The sequence below is a fragment of the Strigops habroptila genome, chromosome 10 (assembly GCF_004027225.2).
Source record: "Strigops habroptila isolate Jane chromosome 10, bStrHab1.2.pri, whole genome shotgun sequence".
Classification (NCBI taxonomy): domain Eukaryota; kingdom Metazoa; phylum Chordata; class Aves; order Psittaciformes; family Psittacidae; genus Strigops; species Strigops habroptila.
Window position 1 is genome coordinate 34,926,181 of NC_046359.1, and position 24,980 is coordinate 34,951,160.

Below are 24,980 nucleotides of genomic sequence, written 5' to 3' on the forward strand. Positions count from 1 at the left end.
CGGGCTTACCTTGTGCAACTGCGGGTCATAGAAGAAGTTTGACCAGTTTGGGTCAGTCTGCATATACCTGAACTCAAACAGCTCCCGCAGACACAGGACCAGGATGTTGTGACAGATCTTGAAAAGCAAGAAGAGAAAGCAGCAAGTCAGGAGGGCAGCAAGCCCTACTCACACGTGTAATTTACAGTATGCATTAGCAAACAGGGGACACATCACCACACTGGCAGGAACTACCTGCTCCATGCTGCACAACTCCAGAAGTGAAGGAGCAACTCTCAGCCCACACCTGCCATGGGACATCCTTAGAAGCCAGCACGGATGCCATGCAAGCTTTACATCACCCAAACCTGCAGTTCTTATCAGCCCTTGGTTGTGCTACCCTGCATCCGGCAGCTGAGAACAGGCTGCACAGGTCATCCAGTGCATGTGCTACTTGTGTCCTGGTCCTGCCTTTTGCCTCCCCAGCTCTGACTGCACACTTGGTTCTTGCTTTGAGAGCAAGGGAACAGTGCTTTACACTGCAAAGAGGGATCCAGAAGCAGACATGGCAGAGGCCAGTGGAGCATTACAGCCCACCCTGGTGGGAAGTCCTGCAGGACACTGGCCAAAAAGGAGCCAGTGAAGCTCTGGGAAATGAGATGTGGTGCCACGGCATTTTATGTTAAAGGCCAAAAGCAGCTAAAGAAGAGCCTCTTCCTGTAAAGCTGCCAAACAACGTATAGAGCTAGGACCAAGCCATCACTGAAAGGGGTCTCACTAGATACACACACGCACACCACGTACTCCTCAGCCAAGTCTTCTACTGAATGACACACTACAGCAGAGCTTTGCTGTGAGGAGAGTTAAACTGGAGCCTGTCCAGCAGAACTGACAACCTCATTTTGCCCCTCTTAAGCTTCTGTAGCATCGTATCCAAGAGGGAGGGAGGAGAGCACCAAATGCAAGCCAGACCCTGCTACAGGCCACCACCGTTTGGGTCAGAAGGCTGTGAGTCAGGCAGGCCTGATACACACAGGAAAGAAGGGCTCCTCCTGCAGCGACACCCCACCTCACAGCCTTTTAAAAGCAGCCCTGATGATACAGCAGCTCACTGGAGGGGACAAGTCCTAGAACAGACAGCTCAGGGGTCTCAGGCAGCCAGCTCTGGCAGAGCTTCAAGTCTAATATGACACTGAGATCTGTTTCTCTCTAGAGATACATACCTCGAGAACACACTCTGCCTCCCTCCCCAGCGACCCGCTAACAGCTGAGAGCTCACACCAAGGCAGAAAGAAAACGCATATAAAAACCCCAAATACCAGGACAGTTATTTCTGCAATAGAGCAGCTGCTTGTCCCACCACAGGCCTCCAATCCCTTGCTATATTCAGCACCAACGCCTACCCATCCCCACATCCCCCCTCCTGTTTACAGAGAGGTACTTTTCCAGCAGCCCTGCACAGCACAGGCCAGTCCCACAGGAGGAGATGACACCCAACTGCTTGCACCAAGATGGTGCTGCACTCCTGCCCAGAGAGCAGCTGCAAAACAAGACCTCTCACCCCTAGCTAACAAGCCCTCCCAAACTTAGGGTTGTCAGAAACAGGGCATCTAGCCAAGAGCTCGAGACAGTTCCCAACTCAAGCACTGCTCTGTGCTCCTCAGGGTTTGCCCTGCCACAAAGCATCCCCTGGTCTAGCAGTCACCAGGCAGGCCAAGCACACCGCTGTGAGTGAGGGGAGAAGCATCACCACCACCCCACAGTACCTCATTTCGGATCTCTTGGCTCAGCCCTACGCCTTGATCCAAGGGGAAGCCAGACACCAGCTCTGTGGTCAGGACATGCTTGCTGCACAGCTCATCCACGACTTTGGGGATGTAAAAGAAGGGGTCATCTTTCAGCAGCTCCCTAGGGGAAAGGGGAGAAAAAGGTGAGGAGCCCTGAGAGCAGCCAGGCCCTCCACAACATCTCACACAGCCCATAGCCCCTTCACACCTCTCCCCACACCCTGCATAAGGCTGCAGGAGATGTCTTCCTCAGCAGTTGCAATAGTGATCAAGTCACCAGAAACCACACCAGTGACTTACAGCTGCTGCCAGCTCCTGAGGGCACAACTCCCGCCAGAGCAGTGGTATTAGGAGGGCTGCAGGCTGGTGTTTCAAGGAGCACTGGAATCTCTTGCTTACCCCACTTCACTTCAGGGCCAGGCTACTCTACATACATGGAAGAAATGGGGCTTTTCCAAGGGGAGTTCTGCAAAGGTGCAGGAAAGGGCATCCAGCCTCTGGCAGCTCCCCCTCATCCAGCCTTCACACAGAAACAATCTGGACCCCGCTACTACAGCGAGCCAAGGGAGCAGGCAGTACTGGTGGTGGTAACTGCTGTGAGAGCTGAACTGAAAAACCTCCTAGGCTAAAGGATGGGAGAAGCTTGTGACAGGCTGACATAAGAGTACACAGAACAGCACTGCAACCTGGCTTCAGGAGTTACTGCACCACATGTGGCAAAACAGCCCGGCCTGCACTGAAGGAGACAGGATATGCTATCACGTTTCAGCTGCCTGAAAACATGCCTGGCTGAGACAAGGTGGTAATTCCAGAGGACAGCTCAAGCCACAAACACACACCCTTCCCCTGTGCTACATCCCAGGGCACAGCATTCATCTTCCTGCTGTCCCTGAAGTTAAGGAACCCCCCTGCATTTCACACACACACAGATGGGAGGGGTTGAAGGCAACGGTGTGAACATACTGGAACTTCCTTGCGCAGGCAGCTTCTCGCAGGTAGTCACACTCCAGGGCCAGCTCTCTGCTCACGACTTCAATCAAGTGCTCAGGGAACAAACCTGAAAGTCAAACAGCAGAGAAGAAAGTAGGCTTAGAAAGGAGGACACCCTCAGGCTAAGCTTTCCAGAGCTGCAGCTGAGGAGCAACCTGCTACCCAGCCAACGCTCAGCTGAAGAGCACAAGAGGCCCTAGAGAGCTAAGGCATGTTTCCAACTAGATGCAGGTTCTCTGGGTAATCCCAGGCCAAGGCTATGCAGCTGCTCCTAAATCAAGGTACATTCACACTGCTCCTGTGCAGCAGGGCTCTGTCCTCCCCCAGCTCCCACCCCACAGCCCAAGCTCCCTGTATTGGCACGGCTGTGCAGACACATACACCAAGAGAGGAAGGACCCAAACATCACAATGGGCAAAAGCAGAAAAAGCTCCAAACTGTATCTGCCTTCAACTGGGAGTAGGCATTGCCAGGCAGAAACAGGCAGCATGACTAAGGCTGAGCTGCAGCAGCACGTAGCCAGGGCCTGAGTTGCCAAGTCCAGTCTCGTCCATCTTGGAGCTGGAAAACCAATCTACTTTCTGAGCCAGATGTGGCTGGGACTGCAGCAACCTCTGCACGGCCCTGCCCAGGCACCATGCGAGGTGCATGCCTGTACCTAGCCATGAAAAACCACCCCAGGTCCTCTCCTCACCGCACTGAGTGAACACTGGAGCAGGCACATGCCCAGCAGCGAGAGCTCTGCAGCAGGAGGGCAGCAGAGCATGCCCCCCCAAACTAGCCTTGCACTCATTGCCCACAGCCACTACCCCTCCTGCAGGAGATCTGCTCCTGGGCAGGCTCAGCAATTCTGAAGTCCTTTTCACTGTTTCCTTAAGGCTATTTCCTCCCTTCAGTCTACAGAAAGAAACATGCAGTGTGCTGCTTGAAAGGGGTTGGCAGAACTCAACACGTGCCAGCAGGAACACAGGGCCTGCCAAGGGTCTCTGTCTGCTTACCTTCAGGGAGAATATTGCTCATGCTCAGGACAGTCATCAGGTTGTTAACATCACTGCTGATGCTCTGGGCAACTCCAGGGTACTGCAGGACAGAATAGGAGAGCACAGCGTTGAGACTAGATGACCTGGTTGTACAGAATAAGATAAAACCTAAAAGTACAAGAGGTCCTTCACCACCATTATCCTCATGCTGCAGTGACCTTTTCTGTCTTTCCCCTCTGCTTGCACTAGGTAAGATATTGCTGGACCCAAATTTTCACTTGCATTAAGATGTTTATCTGTCTAGTAACCATACTTATGCAGCATTCCTGCCCTTCTATGGGGCACAGGCAAGAGAAAAGGCTGGTCTTGTAAAGCCCACCTGGATTTTCATGGCAACTTCCTTCCCATTTTTCAAGCGTGCCAGGTGAACCTGACCAATTGAGGCAGCAGCAAAGGGGCGTTCTTCAAAGGACTCCAGTTTATCCCTCCAGTTGGGACCAAGATCATTGTTCAGAGTTTTCTACAAACAAAAAGAAAGCATCAGGGCATAGGAAGCAACGATTTAGGATTTGGCTGTTGGAAATGCCATTACTCTAGAGGTGACTCGCACAGCCTGCAGGAGTTCTGAGTACCTATACCCCTGCTTTCCAGATTGTCCTCCATTCCTCATCATTGCACACCATCACAAGGAGTGGTCCAGCCAGCAGCACTCCCCCAGCACTAAACAGATGCTGATCGTATCTGTGTGAGGTTCTGTTGCTCCGGCCTAAAGGACTGAGATCTCTAGCACAAAACACTGCTGCCTTAGCAGTACAGAAGTCCCCCTTTTGGTGCCATTCACTATCTTCCAGAAAATGAGCAAGGAGTTAGTTATTTCTCCTCTTCCATCATGCTGCCAAGCTGAAGAGAAGCAATCCAGGCATGCAAAAGTGACTCTCTTTAAGGCAGTGCTGACAATTAAACATCACAGCCTGCTTTAACAGCTTTTTTGCTACATTGCCAGACTGCATATTTGGGTCCTGGCTCTGCTCAGTGTATTTCAGAAGATAGTTGGTGCTTGCAATTCCTTTTGCATCACCCTTCACATCTTAATTTACAGAGGGAAGTAGAGTGAAAGAGAGAACATGTATGCTGGGAAAAGCAAACTTAGTTTGCTTCATTCTGGCTCTTCTTGGTATGTTAGATTTAACCAAAAAGGTAAGGACACAGTTGCTGTTAATTTTCTATTAGACTAATGCTTGTCTGTTTATAAAATGGGGTGTAGGCACTTCTAGACACTGGCTTAACACTCATGAGAAAAACAAGAGGAAATGAGGAGGCGACATTCAACAAGACCCTATAATCTTATTTGTAGGCAACATCCTGTTCCATCAGCACAGCCTTGGGATGTAAAACCCCCATATTTTTCCCTCTGTCTGGAGTTGAGCTTTAACGTTTTGAAGAGAAAATGCAACATGTAACTGAGAGAAGGAATCAGATGTTACCCACAACTGAAAATATGCAACAGTATTGAAAGAATACTCTTAGAAACACCCATTCACCTCCCTTATTAGAGTATGTCACAGGTGACATTTATTCTCCTCCCCAATAAGTAGGAAGGACCATTCCTCACCATCATCTGCTTTATTGGCATGAAGTCAGCACTCTGACGTACACGTTCGAAAATCCTCTGGAGATGGGGGTTGATGAAGGCATCATCTGCCAAGGGGAAAGCACACAGCAGTCAGTGCAGGCATTGCATTCTCCAGGTGTTCTTCAGCACACAGAAACATGCACCTGCATCCAGACAAGCCAGGCTGTCTGCCCCGAGCACACCCCAAGTAATTCTAGCTCAGAAACTCTCCATACCCAGAAGCAGCACCTGAGGCATCACACCTCTAGAAATGAGCCGAACAAGTCCTGTGCACAAGTAGCAAAATAAAAGGTAAAAGCTCCTCCTTCCTTCTTATTCTTGCAAAAAACCTGTGTAATTCTCAAGTATCCCCTCAGCCACCCTCCTGCTGCAGCAGAACATTCTGTGCACCCCTCCCAATTACCAAGGGAAAGGGTAAAGTATGCGTGCAGAGAAACTGTCTATGCTTTGGAATCAATCAATCAGGGAACACTTGTCACACTGTTCCCTGGCTTTGTCCAGCACTGCTAAAAGCAGCTCTGCACAGCACAGAGGCTTCTGTGTGATGGCAGGCTGCACAAACCCAAGAGCAACACCAGCCTCTGGCATCCACCAGCCCATCTCCTTGCTGACAGCAGCACGCATTCAGGTCTAGGAGAGGCCAACATGCCATGGAAAGATGCGTCCCAGAAGGATCCCTCTGGAGAGTTATCCGAGCACTCCCAGTTTCATGGTGTAGTTTAATCTGGTTCATTTTAAGGGGGCAGGAACTGCTCTAGAAAGCTGCATAATAGCAAAACACCACTTATGCACCTCTTAGAGAAATCAGGATTCAGCATCTGCTACTGTAAACAACTACCCAAATGCAAAGCAATTTGGGAACAGCTGAGCTAAAAGCAAGTTATGTTAAGAGTCAGAAGGATTTAGCAAGCAAATATTTACACTCCAAAGAAAGAGGAGGGGTAGGGGCATCTTGAAAGATTAGTCCTCTCCTTTGAGCTAAGGCTTCTACAACAGCTCAGAGAACGGCCACCAGTTCTGGCAAACTTTTCATTTCATAAAGGATTATGGGGGAACTGGATTTATCTGCTGCTCCCCCAACACTGGGCAAGTCCAGGCTACCAGCCTTAATCTTGAGAACTCAACACACACATGTGCTTGTGACATTCAACAAAAAAACCTACCATTCCTCTGCATTTACAGATGCATGTACAACTCTAATCCTGTCTCAGGAAATAAGACATAAACATCTACCTTAAGACCACTGTCCTAGGAAGAGGGGTAGAAAGATATGGCAAGAAAGAGATACAGAATGCAGAGATGAGATATTAACACTCAACACTAGAAATCCCCACTGAAGCCATGAGCAGCATTTAAAAGTACTAACAAAACCCTACTGTGGAAGCAACCGTTTTTAGGAGGAGCTCCCATTCCGTCACTGCAAGTCAGAGCAGGAACAGCCAGTGAAACTCCCATTGTGATGTTACAACCCTACGAGAAGGCTAAACGTTGCATTTGTGTGCATATTCCCAACACTGAAAGAAATCTCTGTTCTCTTGTTGATGGTTTATCACCACCAAGCCTCTGAGCATCGTAAGAGCTATTCTCAGGGGTATGTGAAAGTATTAATCATCGTGCTGTACCATGATAACCTGCACTTCCTAGGATGACTGCACAGAATGAGAACGGACCTTACAAAAAGCAACTCCTGCTCCCAGAAGCCATTAGTGTCAAAGTATGAGGCTCTGCCACAAGCATTCAGGATCAACTTCTGTCATTTTGCTTATTGCTGGCATCCAAAAAACTCACCAGGTATTTGGACCTGAGAGGGCATTCTTAATTGGGGCTGCTTGGCGAGCACTGCTTTGCTCATGAGCACACCACCAAATAGCCCAGAAACCTGCAAGTCTAGGGTGACTGTACAGAAACTCAGCAGCAACGTCAAAAGTCAGTCAGTCATGCTGCAGAGGCAACCGATAAAACCAGGCTTACAACATGCTGATGAATAAGGGTATACGTCTTTGTGGTAAGCTGATGAGGCCTTACTGGAACAAAACACGAAACAAGAGTCCAGGCAGGGCACTCTCAACTGGCAAGTGCAGCTGCCTTTCCTTCCAGAGCACACAGATCAGAACGCAGGATGATTTGGGGCCCCTGGCATCCTTTCTGTGCATGACCTCCAGGGATGCGGGTCCCTAACAAATCTATTGACTCCCTGAAGCACACATCAGGGTTTCATGGATAATGCTTTAACTTCTGCATAGTGTAGCTCAGCTGCACCAGGGCAAGGCAACACAGAGCCCCCGTGCTCAATTAGCACATGTGCCTGTTCATAGAAATAGCCCATTCAAACTCACCAGGCCACAGAGAGGCCATCAAGTGGCAGAACTGCATGAAACCCTCCTGCCCAGTCAGCCCAAGGACAGGTACTGAACGCTGAGGGGAATGTCTAGTTTGTTTCCCTGCTGCTGCCCCTCAGCCAGGTTATCAGAGGCCTATGTTCACACCAGGCATTGCAGCACTCTGCAAGTGCTTGTCACAAGAGTCAAAGAAGGGCTAGGCAGCACCACTGATGTTGCTAAAGGTTCTGACACCGAAGTGAAGTCAATCAGCAAGTGTTTGACTGCCAGAGCTCAGTAACATTAGGAGACAGCAGGCAAGTGACAAAATCCAGAGCTGGCCTTTCACAGCTATTTCCCTCCTCACTCACATCCAAGCCTAGGGCAGCTATGACCACATACATGGGCTCACATCAGGTGCAACTCAATAGTGTCCTAAGAATTTTAGATTAATCCCCCTCTATGGTAGAGAGGTGGACGCCAGAGCTGATTTCCAGACGTGGCTCGCTCACCCCACATACCAGAGGCACTGGCCACAGAAAGCAAGGAGCACAAGAGCTCCTCTTGGATCTGCACTGGGAACCATCAGCCTTTGGCACCTGGCAGTTTCTAGAGGGTGAGGAAACGACATATGGGTGGCAGCCTTTGACACAGCAGCTGCTGCCTCCCACCAAGCTGTGTTAACATTGCCAGGCACGCACCTAAACCAAGTGATGAGCAAATGAAGGATGATGGAATGCCACAATCAGGGCTCTCCGGAACAGGGAGCTGGTCTTGCTTTGCTGGCCTGCCCAAGTTATTTAATACAACACTAGATCCAGCCTCGTCAGTCAACACCTACAAAAATTCAAGTAGAAGCACAAGCCAAGCAAGCAGAGTACTTCAAACACTCAGACACTGACTCGGTTTCACTGACATCTTGAATGCTGTTTCCAGACAAGTGTAACAGCTATTTTTGGCTGGTTCTTTCCTTCACTATCAAGTTGGGAAGAAAGGCAGAGTGCATAGTTCCAGATAAGGTTTAAATTCAACACACCTGCTATTATGCAGACACTGATGTCACTTGCACCTTCACCTGTGATCACCAACCTCAGAGCCCCATGGAGTAAGTACCAATTTGAAGTCTTCTCAAGATGAAATCAGTGGCTTATGCCTGATACGATTATCAGCTGTACTGGGCTTTCCAGCACAGCTTCAGTGCCAATAAAGCATGTAAACCACAACCATAAAGGGATAGCTGTGGATACAACCTTCGCCACCTTCGGTGAACAAAGAACAGGATGATGCTCTTGTCGTCATCCTCCTCCTTTCCAGCAGGACGCTGTGTAGAGTGTGATACTGGCTCCTCAACAATTGCTTTCAACACATGCATTAAAATTGACAGTGTCACCTTATTTTCAACTAATTTCAGTTATATGCCTGACACAACAGGGACATTGGGAAGTGGTGGTCTGGAGTGCACACATCTAGTTATTTCATACTGGGATTAGACTGAACTGAATCAACCATCTCTCCATCTCTGCCCTCAAGAAAAAGCCACTTGTTTAGTCTCTCCACATTCACTTGGCACTGAGTGATTGCAGACAGCTGACCATGTATCACAAGAAATGAGTTGTCCCACCTGGCAGCACCATTGGAGACCTATGCTGCCACTTACCTTGAATGCTTAACATCTGTCCCAGCTTCAGTGCTGCTCCCCGGACCTTGCACAAGGTTCTCACGATCCTTTCTGCATTGGCCTCTGACAGGAATGGGCTAGAATCCATCACTGCCTTCTTCCCTGAGGGCAAGGAGAGAAGGCACATGGATGAAGAACACCCTTATCTCAAAAAGCTCACTTGCTGAGATCACAGAATCATAAAATCATAGAATCATAAGGGTTGGAAAGGACCTTAAGATCATCTAGTTCCAACCCCCCTGCCATGGGCAGGGACACCTTGCCCTAAACCACGTGGTCCAAGGCTCTGTCCAACCTGGCCTTGAACACCGCCAGGGATGGAGCATCCACAACCTCCCTGGGCAACCCATTCCAGTGCTTCACCACCCTCACTGTAAAGAACTTCTTCCTTATATCTAATCTAAACTTCCGCTGTTTAAGTTTGAACCCATTACCCCTTGTCCTACCACTACAGTCCCTAAGGAAGAGTCCCTCCCCAGCATCCTTGTAGACCTCCTTCAGATACTGGAAGGCTGCTATGAGGTCACCACGCAGCCTTCTCTTCTCCAGGCTGAACAGCCCCAACTCTCTCAGCCTGTCTTCATACGGGAAGTATGTAGTGTTATACCACATTTGACAGGAGGTTTGCCCTTGCCCAGGGAAGTCAAACCAGGATGACACTCAGTACCTTCAGTACAGCCCAGGGGCACAGTCTGAAGCTGTACATGTATCTTGGGACAGCTTTGACATTGCTGGCTTGGTGGCCAACAGCAGCAAGTCACAGCCCCCTGAATGTCTGTGCTGCTATGCAAGCTGTCCAGGATCTTGGGCAGAAGTTGGCACACAATCTAACTGCACCAGCTAGCTCAGCCTAAAACACTACATAAAGGTCTCCCAAGTCCCACATCCTAGGCTGTAGCACAGAAGAGCCTGAGGAGAGCAGTAAGGGTGAGCCACAGCAAGGGGCAGTTGTCACAAGCCTTGAGAGCACACTGGCATAGACTGAGAATGTGCTGGCACTTCTCAGGGTGGAAACGGGGATTCAGGCCAGCACCAAACCTCTTATCTCATCCAAATAATTCCTGCCCAAAACATGTATGTTCATACACAAGCCCGTATTGCTGTGCAACTGCATATCCAGAGAGTGCACTAGAATTCTGTAGAGAGCAGACTCAGCTTTCACATCTCCAAGTCAGGACTTGGAGCTCTGGAGAGTAGAGTGCTTAGAGCTGTCTAACAGAGCTCTGGCTCTAAACGATCCCATCTCAACTGTCCCATCAGGAAAACTGTACCCTTCACAATGACAAGGCAAATAATCCCTTGTATGAGCTCCATCAGACGCACAGAAGCTAGGGGAAGTACCAGGTCAAAGCCTTACATTTCTTCACACCACCTGCACACAAAAACATCCTCCTGTGAGTCTGCAGCAGGATAAAGGAGTTAGTTAATGATTAAAATCACCTCTAGAAGCCAATGAACCCTGACAGTTTTAAAAGAGTCTTATCAGAGAAAGAGCTAAATGCAGGCACTCCCCATCCTCTTCTCCTGGCATGCTTCTCACTGAAGTCAAGCCTACAGGGGCACTACCTGATCACCAAGCAGCCCAACAGCATCTGACAGCTCCCGCTTGCTCATGTACATTGCTAAAAGTGGGCATGAACAAGAAGGTGACTGCAAGCAGGAGTCAGAAGCAGGATTCTGTAAATGGCAAGCGGAGACAAAACAGACATAGGCTTCTAAGGCTAGGTGGAAAGGAAGTGGGGATAAAACCCAGACCAAGCTGCTGAAGAAATGGGCCAGTTTTCAGTAAGCTAACATTTTTTCCAAGAGATGGCTGGTACCTTTTGATGCTACAAGCAATTTTAAAATGACAGAGATGGGTTGTTTTGGTTGTTGCTGTTGCTATGTTTTGGGTTTGGGTTGGCTTTTTTTTTTAATCTACTTGATCAGGGAAAGAGAAAAGGCAAACAGAGTCATATCTAAACAAGCTGTTGCAACAAGGAGACCTCAGAAATGAAGGCTCCTGCAGCCTGGCAGCACATCCACAGCAGAGGCAGCAGGCAGACACCATCGGCAGTGCTTGACCCACGTTTCCTCTCCAAATCCAGAATCAGCAAGAACCCTTCCACATCTGTGTGTATCTCACAGCTGTATCACTGCTCTTCCACATCCTTTGCTACTGTCAAATAGAGAACCAGCCACTGGATTTTCTGTGTATTTGATTTGAGGACCATCTGCCACACATACTCTGGGGCAAGGTAAGAGTCCAGAACATAGCCTAAGTGCTTAAGGACTGACAATTCAAGGAGACCACATTATTCCTTTTCATAAGAAAAGGACTCTACATTCAAATATAGGCCAGCTGCCAGCCCTCTGGCGCTCTGCCTGGCCTGGTATTTGCACAGTGCCTAGTAAAACAGCCCGGTACAGTTCATTCATAAGTTAAAGTTGACCTTGAACCCCAAGTTTCTTTACTAGCAACGGCAAGTACTTATCTAGGCACGCTTACTTTTATCCCTGCACATTTATTCTACCCTCCCATTCCCACCCCATGTCAGCCTGGCACTTTAGATACACACTCTAAATACTGAGACTGCCAGTAAGGTCACCAGTGACTGAGGTTATTTTTAATTACCTGCATCAATCTACCTGGACAGTAGACATTTGTGGTCCCTCCATGTGATAACAGTAATGGAAAGAAGAAGCATGAGCCACACTACTCAGATCACTTGGAGCTCAGGGGTTTCTGGCTTGTGGTTTTGTGACTGAAGGGTCAGTGTTTACAGCTCCATTTTAAAGGTGTGAAGCCACTTTCATTTGTACTGACTGGACACGAGAAGGCTCTTTCTCATTACTCCTGGATGCCAGTGAGAGTGTGAAATTCTCAGGCATGCCTTTGGGCATATACACATCCCACTTGTTTAAGTTTGAAGTGCCAAGAAATTACTATTAATATTGCAGCAGTGGGAAGAGAAAAAGACATTCTCTACCACCTTCCAGAGAACAGGACGATGTGTCATTCTCAACAGAGTCAGGTCTTAACCTGAGCTTATGGTGCTGGCAGCCAGAAAACTTGGACACAAATGCCACAAGCTGAAATCATGAAAGGGTGCAGAGGTATTTTGAAAGGGCTGTAGAGATACCTATGTCAATAGATTTGCCCCAAGAACAGCTAAGGCTAGTACTTAAGATGAAGATGAGATCTTGGACTCAGAACTATGTACTTACCCTCTGCCATGCATTTCTGCAGGAAGAGAGCCCATGGAGAGAGTTCTCATCCATGGACACTTACCCAACACTGTAAAATCCTGTGGAAAACACATCCAAGGGCACAGCTAGAGGCTGTAGCCGAGTCACCTGGAGCCCTTCCTTAGCCTGAGAAGCTCCAAGAGACTATGAGGGCTGAAAGTCTTTTACTTCTGCCTCACCTCAATACTTGCTGCTCTTGCTCATTCCCAGTCCCTCTACCCTTCTCCGTTATAGTGTAACCTCTGCTCCAAGCTCTCACCTAAGCTCTTATCTATGCACACTTGACAGAAGAGGGGAAGCAAGAATGAAAGCAAGAGAGCCACACGTAAAAGCCCAGGTCCTTTTCTAACTCCCTTGCCTAGCATCCAAGTCAGCAGTTCTCATTGCCTTATTCTTTAATCAAGGTTTGTTCAAGAAAATGACTCTTCCCAAAGCATGACTCAGATTGTAGAGCAGGATTCCCTAGCATGAGGAAAAGAAGTCTATAGGTGCAATTGTGTTATTGCAAAGAAAAAGTGTCTGCTGCCCTCTAAATAAGGAAATAATCCTCTCTCATGCTGGAAGGAAAAGAAACAAAGCTCATGTTATTCCCTCAAATTCCATAGCTCTGCAAGCTCATGTTTTCACTCTGGGGTGTGCCCAATTGGAAAATAATCTGGCAAGCAAAGAAATACCAATAGTTGTGCAATTCCTTCTGTTAAAAGCACAACAAGTCACCAGCTTCCAACAGGTATGAACCACCTGTCAAACATCACAAGTGCCAAAGGCAAAAGCCTTCAAGGATTTTCTACAGGGTGGGCCATGTTTGTCTACATGGATGCTTTTAAATCAAAGCAAAAAGAAACCCATCACAGCCTCAAACACTTCAGGTCACAGAAACAACAACTCTTTGCCAAGGATCCTTTTTCTCTGCTGGGCTGCTCTGCATTGCCTAGTTGCACAGGGAGTACAAAAATGCAGTTATTAACAAGTAGTGGCCTGGGTGGCACACAACCCCTGCCTTACCCGTCCCCACACCACAGTGAACGTTGTTTCATGTGCTGGGTGCTGGGGTTTGGTTTGAGGTTTTTTGGTTGGCTTTTTTAGAGTTCTCACACCTCCAAATTTCTTCAGGTTTCAGCTATTCCAGTACCAGCTGGAATGGAGGTTCACACTAGCTCAATCTTCATACACACAGAGTAAAATTACAAGGACTCAGCAGTTGTCATTCTCTCAAAGCAGTGCTCTGAACCAGGAACGATTTGACATCAGTTTTACTTCTAGCTGCAAATGTTTAACCCTTTCATCAGTTCCCTCCAGTCACTGGAATTAACACACAAACATCCTAGCCAAACCAGAGACACCAGCTGAAGACCAAAGAGCAAGAGGGGAAGCAAGAACACAGAAACAGCCTGCAATAACTGTAACAAAGAACTTTACCTTTTGCAGTATCCCACTAAAGCTTCTCCTGGATAAGAAAGAAGTGAAGGGAGACATAACCTTTAGAGTAATCTCATGTTTTCTAGCAAACAAATGGCCCTAAGCCATTCACACACCACCATTTGGTACCACTATGTTTTATCAGCACACAAGCTTAGAAGAAAGTCACCATGACATGGCCAGGTACAACATGATACCTCCAACTTTAAACAAGCTGAGGAAAAAACCCCAGGATCAGGTCAATTTGCACAACAGAGTCTTCTGATCTGAGAATCCTTTAGAAGGGGGCAAAATACAGATAGTGGAAATAGGTAACTACCATTTAACATGTTCATAAAGTGTTTAGTCTCTCTCAGAAGAGAACAGCTATCCTCCAAGGTCCTCCTAAGCAGAACATCCTTAAATTTCCAACAGACCGCTACCACTAACACAGTTTTCAGACATACAAGCTCACCTACAACAGTCTTTGTACTGACGGAACTATATGGTTTCACTGAACAATTTAAAACACAATTGTTAGGCCAACACAATCCAAGAACGAGCACAGGGACAGTATTCAAACTCAGGGGATGTGTGTTCTAAAGCAAGCTGTACAAATTGTGCTGGCATACACTCATTCTCTTACATATACCCCTGACCTCTGTCTGTATAGTGAGGCTATGGCGTACTTCAGTGGGAGAAGAGTCTGGAGGTAGAGAAGGGTTATGTTAGAAATAAAAGAACTACCCACATTCCCCTGTTATTCCAAATGCCTCACCAGCCTGGCTTTCAAAAGAACAAAACCTTGCAAATGCAGCTAAACTGTGCCAGGGTCCAAAAAGGAAAGAAAGAAAAGGGAGGGAAAAAAAAAAAAAGGAATGAAGCTGTAGAAAGGGCTTACCATTGCGTTCCTCGGGTCTAAGGCTCTTCTTTGCAACTTCTGCCAATGCCCCAATGCCAAGACCAACAGCTAATCCTTTAAAATAAGAAGAAAAAGACCTAGGTCAGAATGAAAAAGCCTTCTGAGCCACATACAGAGGCATATTTTGTAATTAACCCTAAGGCACACAGTCAAATGCACAGCAACACAACAGCTTCCTTAGAACACCCTGGCTTTTGCAATGGAGTCATCTTCAATTTCACCACTGAACTGTTTTCTCCTGTACTTTTTCAGCCCAGCAGCCCAGCCAGGTACCATAGGCTAGGCCAGTCTGGGATATCCAGCTTTCATAAAGCATGTCAATGAGTGTACTCAGAGCTTGTGTGCTGGCTGAGGTCCTGCTGCAGACTCAAATTGTGTAGTTTAGGACATGGGAAGAAAAATACAATGCTCTTACCAACATGGTTCTCAAAGTCTAATTCTCAGGAAGCAGAATCTCCCTCACCCAGAGAAAGCAAAACTGCATTCAGATGAAGCCACTGCCAGTGGAGCTTAAGGCTCTGTGACCCTACTAAGCATCCAAGTTTATTTGTGCTCATTAGCCGTCTTTGACTCCCATGTGCTCATTGATTATAATGAGCAGAAACATGTTTTTCCTGAGGCTCACCTTATGCAAGCAGTGTTGCAACCTGCAATTCCAAGGGGCTGTGCTGAGAAGTAACCCTGCACAGCAACAGCAAGACCAGGAGACCAAATGCCAGCATCCCATGTGCACCATCACCCCTGCAGGGCATTGTCTCACCGCCACAGATAAAGCTACAAACAGACTACAAAAGCAGCATTATCTGCCTCCACTAACCTGGCCAAAGCCACAGATTAAATGAGACACAGATGTTATCATGCAGTAATCTGTACTACCAAAGGTCTCACTGCCTTCCCAGCTTCAAAATGTTTATTTTTCTGGATAATAAATAACATGGGCAACCAGAACAGTTGATGCTCCTGCACATCTCAGCAATGGCACATCCTGCCTTGCCTTAATCCCCCTCGCCAGCAGTATTGGGGGTGCACGTTTTCCAAGCACCCCAAACCCTCCTTAAGCCACTACTGAACAGCTTCCCAGATGGAACAATCGGGGGGACAGTCAGCACCATGAAGGAAGCAGAGCTGACCAACAGATGGTATTTTGTACATGTGTGCAAGAGGATAGGCATGCACACAGTTGTAGCCCCAGGTGAGAAGCCTGTGCACAGATCAGTTGGACCTTACCTTGCATTGAATTTTCCCTCTCTCCCACCAGGTAATTACAACCCCATCTCTACCAGTAAGATTTCAAACTTGCACAGTGTATGTGCTTCAGAAACAGCTCCATCTGCAGCCTTGCAAGCTACATGCACTAGACCAAAGAATCCAGCATGAGGTGAAGCACAGGAGATATTAGTGGCATTACAAAGCCTTCCTGAGGACTGCTTCCAGGGCTGGTCTCATGCCCTTACAGAGATGTTTCAGATCAAAACCCAAAAGTTTGCCCTTGTCAGACAACCTTTCATTCTCCATTACACATGAATGTTGAAGAGTATAGAGCATAATAGAGATCTACATTCAGAGAAAAACATAACTTTCACAAGATTGTCATGATTTGAACATTACAATACTTAGACTAAAATGCCCTGAAATAAAAAAAATAATAAAAAATTAGGTTTACATATTTTCTGCAAGTTTTCCTATGGAGGTGCAGTGCTGAAATGTCAAATTTAAGCCTAAGGAAGTCTGCTATGACTAGTTACCTTGTGCAGACTCTTCAATAGTGCCAAGACATGCATGACCATTAAACAAGTCTTTTGCACCAGAAATCCAGAGATTTCATTAGCTGAACAAAGGGAGAAAAAGATCCCTAGACTCCATAGGAAAGAAGCAAAGAGACTTTTCAAAGGCAGCATAAAGTCTATTAAAATGCTGATATGCAGTCATCTCCAACCGGACCCCACATGCAAGACAGTAACGTGGAGCAGAAAGCACCGAGTCAGACAGGAAGCCAATGAAGATAGGAATCTCATCAACACAATGTGGCTTTCTAGACTGAATACCACTCATGGAGCACTTCTGGTGGCCCTGACGCCACTTTCACCACCTCCAAAGCAATGCTCCCCATCAAAAATCAGCTTGGTCATTATCACAGCTAGACCGAAGTGGGCTGGCAGTAATTGGTTCCAAATTAAATACATCTCCTTCCAAAGGCTTTGAGATCACTACTGAGATTTACTGCCTGCACCTAAAATAAAAATAACTGAGGTTTCTAATCTCTCTTCATTATTCAGACACAAACCACTTGAAAGCTAAACAGAAGACTAGGAGCCAGATTCTACTCTGTCTTCCAGAATAAACCTGGAGAAGTTCTAGCATGCTCCAAAGCAGCTTGTGGTTTACACCAGAGCAGGCAAGATCAGACTCCAAACAAATATGTGTCACACCTCCCCCCTCATGGACATACACAGTTGAGCATCTGAACTAAACTATACTATAGACTACACTAGAAAGTGTTTCTCTTCAAATAGGTGCTAAATGATTTGCTTATTGCGCAACTTCCTAGAAAATGAACTCCCATCGTTAATCAACAACTGTTTCAACTAAAGTGAGGCATAAACAAGTCTACGGTTAAACAGCTACTAAGGTTTAAACATCTGAAGTTTAAACAAAGACTTCAAGCATCTTCAAACTATAATCATAGAATCATAGAATCTAAGGGTTGGAAAGGACCTTAAGATCATGTAGTTCCAACCCCCCTGCCATGGGCAGGGACACCTCACCCTAAACCATGTGGTCCAAGGCTCTGTCCAACCTGGCCTTGAACACCGCCAGGGATGGAGCATCCACAACCTCCCTGGGCAACCCATTCCAGTGCTTCACCACCCTCACTGTAAAGAACTTCTTCCTTATATCTAATCTAAACTTCCCCTGTTTAAGTTTGAACCCATTACCCCTTGTCCTACCACTACAGTCCCTAAGGAAGAGTCCCTTCCCAGCATCCTTGTAGACCCCCTTCAGATACTGGAAGGCTGCTATGAGGTCTCCATGCAGCCTTCTCTTCTCCAGGCTGAACAGCCCCAACTCTCTCAATAATAATCACCATGTGCAGCAGGATATCAGGGCATTACACGAAAATGCAACACAGCATTCCTACTACTTGGAAACATCTCAGGGTGTACACAGCCCTCCTCTAAATGTGGTAGCAGGAGGGTAGATTAATAGTCTTGGGATTGTGCATGGTCAAGTGCATCTTGGGTGTTTGGTGCTGCTTAGAGGTTAAGCCTGCAAATATGAAGTCAGCTGCATACGCAGCCTCCTATCCCTGAGAAAAAGGTAACAATTCAAAGTAGTATTTCTCATCAAAGTCTCAGTTGCTCGCTTTATTCCTTTGTTCTTACCAAGTTACTATCGGAAGAACTATGAAATTAGGGAATTAAATAACAGCCTAAATTCCTCCTGGCTATAACTGCACCCACTAACATCAGTACTAGGGATCAGTCTGACCCTGAACCTCAGGAACATACTACCTTCTCCTTTATCAACTTGAATTTCATTCACTGTGGCAGTGGGAGCACAAACAGCTCATACACCGAAAACTAGTTTGGAAAACTTCACCTTTCCTCATCTTACAAACCAGATGAACACTCTAGGGTTCAGAAAGCAAGTTCTAGACAGGAGGGTTCAGAGTCACAACACCCATTTCCTGAAATGCCACCAGATTTGTTTTCCAGGCCTCTTTAACACACCCACCCATCTGAAAGGCTGTGGTTTAGGCAGGCATTATCTGAACACAAATAATGCTGGGTACTGGGTCTGGCTGAGATAGGGATTCATTTTCTTCACAGCAGCCTGCACCGTGCTCAGTGTTGGATTTATAACTACAAGTGTCGATAACACACCCATGTTGTACCTGTTGCTGGACAGTGTTTACACAATGTCAAGGCTTTTTCTTTTTCCCAATCTGCCTTTGCAATGAGGAGGCTGGGAGGGAACATGGCCAGGACAGCTGGGCCAAATTGATCAAAGGGACATGCATGCCCTTCAAACTCAAAGAAGAAAGATTGTCCGAGTTTGAAGATAGATACAGGGAAGAAATTCTTCACTATGAGGGTGGTGAGACACTGGCACAGGGTGCCCAGAGAAGCTGTGGCTGCCCCATCCCTGGCAGTGTTCAAGGTCATGCTGGAAGGGGCTTGGAGCAACATGCTCTAGTGGAAAGTGTCCCTGCACGTGGCAGGGGGTTGGAACTGGATGAGCTTTAAGGTCTCTTCCAACACAAACCATTCTAGGATTCTCTGATTCTAACATGATGCTCAGCAGTAAAAGCCTGGAGAAAGGAGGATGAAGGGAGAGGGACGTTTGGGGTCATGGTGTTTGCATTCCCAAGTAACTGCTAAAGATGCTGAGGCCCTGCGTCCCAGGAAGCAGCCGAGCATCTGACTGCTCATAGGGAGTAGCAAATGAATTTCTCTTGCTGTTTTGCTTGCACATGGAACTTTGCTTCACCTATTAAACCACAGGTGAATGCTTTCTGAGCATCTCAACTCCTAAGTTTTCTTGCTATTGCTCTTCCTAACAAAACAAGTTACTAGCTGCATGGTGCTTAGCTGCCAACCAAGGTCCACCCACCATATACCATTCATCTGTTACCAGGACTCATCTCTCCAAAGCACTTGCAAGGCTGTAGAGAAGCACTCTCCTCGTCTGGGCCACTAGTCTACTGACCTTGCCCAAGTCATTTCTGACATCTTTCATTTTCCTTGTCTGCAAGATGACTATTTCCTCCAAGATTTATCATGTTGGGATAATTTTCAGCATCACTGACCAGCCACAGGTCAGCACCTTGGAAAATAACATCTCTGAGCACCTCTAGAAAGTCACACTCCTGCACCCTATGCAGGCAGATTATTTCAGGCCTGGAAAATGCCACTTGGTTTTGTACCAGCAGAGTGCCTCCTCAGACATTTTCCAGGCATCTCCAGCACCCGTTACACTTCAAACCAAGTCCATCTAGAGATGGTCTGGAATCAGTTTTGCTCAGGAGGCATCTTCTCGCTCAGCAACTGACACAACAAAACAAACAGGAGACTGAATGGGCTGTTATCACTGTGCTCAGCCTGCCAAGCACAGGGGTGGGTGAGACTCTCCCCTGGAGCAGCCTGTGCCCGTGTTTGTCACGTCAAACACTGCAAGCACCACACACAACATGCTGCAAGCTGCAGACAGTTGTGTATCATGTCCAGTAGCTTCCTGAGCATGAAATGCTCACTAGAAGAAAGCCACACTCAGGTGACAAGCTGAATCCTGTAGTTGCCCTGTATATACTTTAATAACTTACCTCAAGGCTATCATTATTTTTGCACAATTGCTACACTCACGTTGGATCTAGACTCTACTACAAGCTTCCTGAATTTTATTGCAAAAGGATCTTATTATATCATTAAAATAATAAACTTACAAACCAGGAATATGATTAAGGGAGACAGAAACTCTTAGCAAAGCCAGATGATGCAAGGAAGAGAGAATGGAAATAAAGACAGGATCAAAAACCGTTTGGGTGGAACCCATGCTACAAAACAAGCATGGAACAAAAACACTGCAGAAAAATCTGTTTTACCAATTCAAACCCTGAGAAGAAAAAAAGTAAAAACAAAACAAAAATCAAGGATGATATTTACTACTATAAATACAACCTCCAGCAGTCATGCCAGCTGCTGCAAGAAGTATACAAAAAATACATATGAAGGACAAAGGAGTTCAGGAAAGGATCTTGTGCTGATTACAGAGAAACATTAGCTCAGAATTACATGCAAGCATTGGAGAAAATAATCTCCAGTCTTCCCAGCAAAACGTTCTTTCATTCCCAGAAGAGGTAAGAAGCCAGGAAAACTCTGCACTCCAAGTATTTCTACCTCCTGTTACTGATTTGTCCACCACCTACCACAGTGTCCCGACACCACAGCTGAGAGATCAACACTCCCTCTGACATTAGGGGGGGGGACTGCAAAAGAACAGGCAAAGACAAGAGGAATGATTCAAGCGTGAATGGGATCATACCAATAGCATGGGAATTCAGCTATGTGAACCCCAGTAATAGTTACCTGAACTCTGATCTTGACCTACTCAACACCTCCATCTTCTCCAAGTCTAAAGTGATGTTCTTCTAGCTTAGAAAAGAGTGGAGTTTATCCCACCACAAAAAGTCAGAGTCACATGCATATTTGAATAGTGTGGAGGTGGTAGGGGACAAATCCACCTTAACCATTATGTTTCCTACAGTAATTTCCTGGGGTCTTCAAATGAAGATGGCACCCCAAAGCAGACAAGAAACAAATTGTGCACAAAAAGCTTACTTCCTCTAAGCTACACTCCCTTACAGATTTAGGGACTGACAGAGAGGACAGTCAGTAGCTAGGAGAGACAAGTACTACCTTCCCCTGCTCACAATCTGAGGGGAAAACAGTCAACCATAAGCCAAAGCTCACCAACAACTTCAGAAGAATCAAAAACAGATAAAAGCTAATGGTACACCACAGCTCCTGCCATCAGATAATGTTTCTTGGTTTAAAGATGTGATCCGCAGAGAACATTTCTCATCAAATGAGAGCCAGTCAGGAAAACACACATTAGAATTAGTTGACAGGGTTTCACAACTGCACTGGCTCTCTTGAAGCTACATGCAGGTTGGAAAACACACTCTAAACTTGGAGCGAACAGCAAGCAGGAGCTGTTCCTCACTATAAATGGAGTCCCTCCTTCCATGCAGTTCTAGAGGCTGTTTAAAGCTCATACTAATGTGGATCAAGATCTGACTGCTAACAAGTGTTCCTCACAGGTAGTCCTTCCCATGTGGAGCTGCTCATACTGCTCAGACTCATCACACCCTCATAAACCTTCAACATTGCCCAGCCTACCAAAATATTACCAAGGGATTTCTTGAACTGGAAAAAATGTACCTGTAAGCCATATTCTTTCTTTGTTAGCCAGTGTGTACTGACAGTACTATCTCTCCTTGCCACTGCAAGGAAGAATTCAGAGGGAAAGATAAGCAATAAATGCTAACAGGACTGCAGAGACTGAAGAATTTGGACACCATTTCTGCAACACAATGTCCCCTCAAAAGCAGTCTGAAAGCAAGAGCTTTGTCTTGCCAGCAAGTTCAATCATACAAAACAGACAACTGGAAGAGAAGGGCAAGACCAAAAAATAAGATGATACACAGATATGACTGGAGATGCTGCTTAAAAACAACCTCCTTCTTACTTTCCCTTTGTGGTTTTGGTTTGGTGGGGATTTTTTTGTTTTGCTTTGTAACCCGAGGTTAGCAGAAGACAGGTAGGCAGTTGTATTTCCCCTTGATGCATGAGTCAGCCTTTCCTCATGTAACAGCCCTGCGTGCCAAGAGCTGGAGTGTACAGCAACAGCACTGGAGCTCAGGGTTTACAGAAGATTTGGTCATCTGCCACTTCACACCCATCAGCTGTCAGCAAGCAGCCACAGATAAATTTGGAAGATGACAGCTAAATGTGTTGTGATACTTGCCATGAAAATCAAGGCTTGATTAGAACAGAGACCCGTATGCTACGAGAGCTTAAAAACAAAGAAGTGGAGTGAGTTTTAAAGTGATGCCTTGTTACTCCAAAAAGTAGATCTTGAATCCTGCTTCCCTTTAAGGAATACTAAGCATGTTGAGAAGACAGAGCACCTGCAGTGAACTACAGGGTTAGAGAGATCTGAGTAGCATTAGAATGTTTTGTGATCACAAAACTTCATTTATTCCTGCACTGCATAGAATCAGTCCCTGCCCTCAACTCCTCCTAGCATGCATATTACTCCAACAAGAAACACACAGAGGAAGAGGGGTTTAGGGAGGTTTTTAACGTAATAGTTGATCTGAATTACATTTGACAGTTTTTCTTTCTTCTGGGATCCATAACGCAAGGATGCCTACTATGCACGTGTTTATCAGATTTGTGGAAGAGAATCACAAGAGCCACAAGGACCTAACATGCTACTTAGGAGAATGTACAACAGTCACAACTTAGATAGGCTACTGTCATCTCAAAACACTATGGTCACAAAAAACCACCCCAAAACAACCAACCAAAAAACCACCTACAACAAGAGACTACTCATCTAATGATGTGCCAAGGAAGATTAGCTGTGATCATCTTTTCCACCTGCAATACTGCAATAGTTCCCTTTTTCTCAGGAACATGTCAAGTCCTTTGATGGCTTTGGATATAAGATATTAGATAAGCACCATCTGTTGTTATTACTGAAGATACTTATATTTAACATACTAAGTCCCATTCCACAAATGAATTCTTCACATAGGTTTCAGCTAGCTTCATCTTTCAAGCTCTGACTTCAAATCCTGGGAGAAAATGGTTTATAAGCACTGGCTAAGTAAATCAAACCTTGACTATTATCACTTCCCCACCCTCAAAAATCAATACCAAAAGGATATGCTTTATATTTAACCACTGCTCAGAGAAGCAGCACGGATAAGGTTGGGAAAGAAATTATTTAAAAAAACAGCTGCTCCAGCTGTCTATTCTTGACAGTAACAGCACACTGCAAGGACTGGAAGAAGAGTTTCCTCAGTGAAGAAGTCACATATGCAGGACCAGCATATTTGTACAGACTGGAGAATTAGTGAGAGGGAGAAAGTGAGATGCACTTGAAGCAGCACAGCCCAGTATACGTTACCATGAAGATGTGCAGTTCTATTGTGCACTCCCAAATCTGCAGCTCTACACTCTTAAGAGTGACTTTTTCTTTCCCCCTCCCTCCAGAACTATGGAAGCTAAGTTCCAGGAAAGCATCAGCCTGCTGTCTTCAGCCAAATGAAACCCCATGCCAGCTCTGTAGTTCTCGCTTACAGGTAGCTTGCTGAATGAAGCTGAAAGGTCTGTTTAGGTAAGGAGCTCTTTGCTTTGCTATACTATCAGAGTAACAGTTAGATACGCTACAAGAGTGACAGAGAGCAGGACTCAAAGTGTAACTTCATTCTGATTAAAGGCTGAACTCTGTAATTGTAATGAAAAGGCCCAAATCAAGCTCTGAGCTAACCAGCTGTTTGTGAGAAAGCACATTCCCATTAGCAAGCTTAACTAGAAAACAGAAGCAGCCACTGCTTCAGCAGGAGCACTGTCATAGCTTGACATTAACCAGCACGTGCAAGCACAGTGACTGCAAGTGTGGGTGTGCAAACTGACCTCCGAAGTTGGCAAGCCGTCCGATCCTGGTGACAGGAACCTTCCTCTCCCGTGCCCGCTCGCTGAGCTGCAGCGGAAAGGGGGGCAAAGGAAAACAAAAGAGAAACACACAAATGAACTGGGCACGTGGTCAGAGACCTGCAAATTCAGAGTGCAACTCTGAAAGCACTTGAACAACTCTGTGCTACAGAAAGCTTTTCTTGAACACTGAGCCTTATGTTGAGAGATTGTCAAGTAAACACACTGCAGAACAGACACACTGTGAACCAAAACATACACTAAGCAGAGGAGTGGACAAGAGAATAGGAAATATATGACATAACAAGCATGTTTAGAAACCCCGTTTTTACTTTCACCTCAGCAGGCCTTATATTTTGAACTTGGAGAAGCAGCACAGTGGCAACTCAAACTCCCCTCTGCACATGGAATTTACACTCATGGAAGGCTATCAGGTTCACAGTTCTGTAGATAACTTCCGTACACACAACAGCTGGAGGAGAAGCACCGTACAGTCTCATCAAAGCAATATCCTGAGCAAGTGAACCTGCAGTAGCATCTGATACTGGGTTTGGGGAAGGAAGGAGAAGGTCAGAGCACATGGCAAGTACCTCCGCTGTGGGCTCTCTGTGCTGTCTCACACAAGGGCATGAAGCACCAAAGCAAGAACTGTGAGCTATGCTACTCCCCAGTCTATTAATGCTCAGGACAACTCTCCCCCGTACCTCTAGAAGGACTGTAAGACACAGCAGGAAGCCACAGCCTTCACTCAGAGAAGCTTATGCTAAATTCACTCTTCACAGCCATAGCAAAACAACTAGCTAAAGGGAAAAGGGCCTTTCAAGGAGAAGACAGACTCTTTAG

At 46.3% G+C, this 24,980-nt stretch overlaps 1 protein-coding gene across 1 annotated transcript in view; it reads right to left on the reverse strand.

The window, feature by feature from the left end:
- COQ8A (coenzyme Q8A) overlaps positions 1-24,980 on the reverse strand; it is a 41,982-nt gene that overhangs the window by 3,547 nt on the left and 13,455 nt on the right. Inside the window, exons 4-12 of the mRNA XM_030500160.1 lie at positions 24,120-24,186; positions 14,893-14,967; positions 9,345-9,467; positions 5,349-5,434; positions 4,116-4,256; positions 3,755-3,836; positions 2,730-2,823; positions 1,746-1,887; positions 10-117 (exon numbers count right to left, since the gene is read on the reverse strand). Coding sequence (XP_030356020.1) covers positions 10-117; positions 1,746-1,887; positions 2,730-2,823; positions 3,755-3,836; positions 4,116-4,256; positions 5,349-5,434; positions 9,345-9,467; positions 14,893-14,967; positions 24,120-24,186 — 918 coding nt within the window. The remainder of the gene's footprint in view (positions 1-9; positions 118-1,745; positions 1,888-2,729; positions 2,824-3,754; positions 3,837-4,115; positions 4,257-5,348; positions 5,435-9,344; positions 9,468-14,892; positions 14,968-24,119; positions 24,187-24,980) is intronic.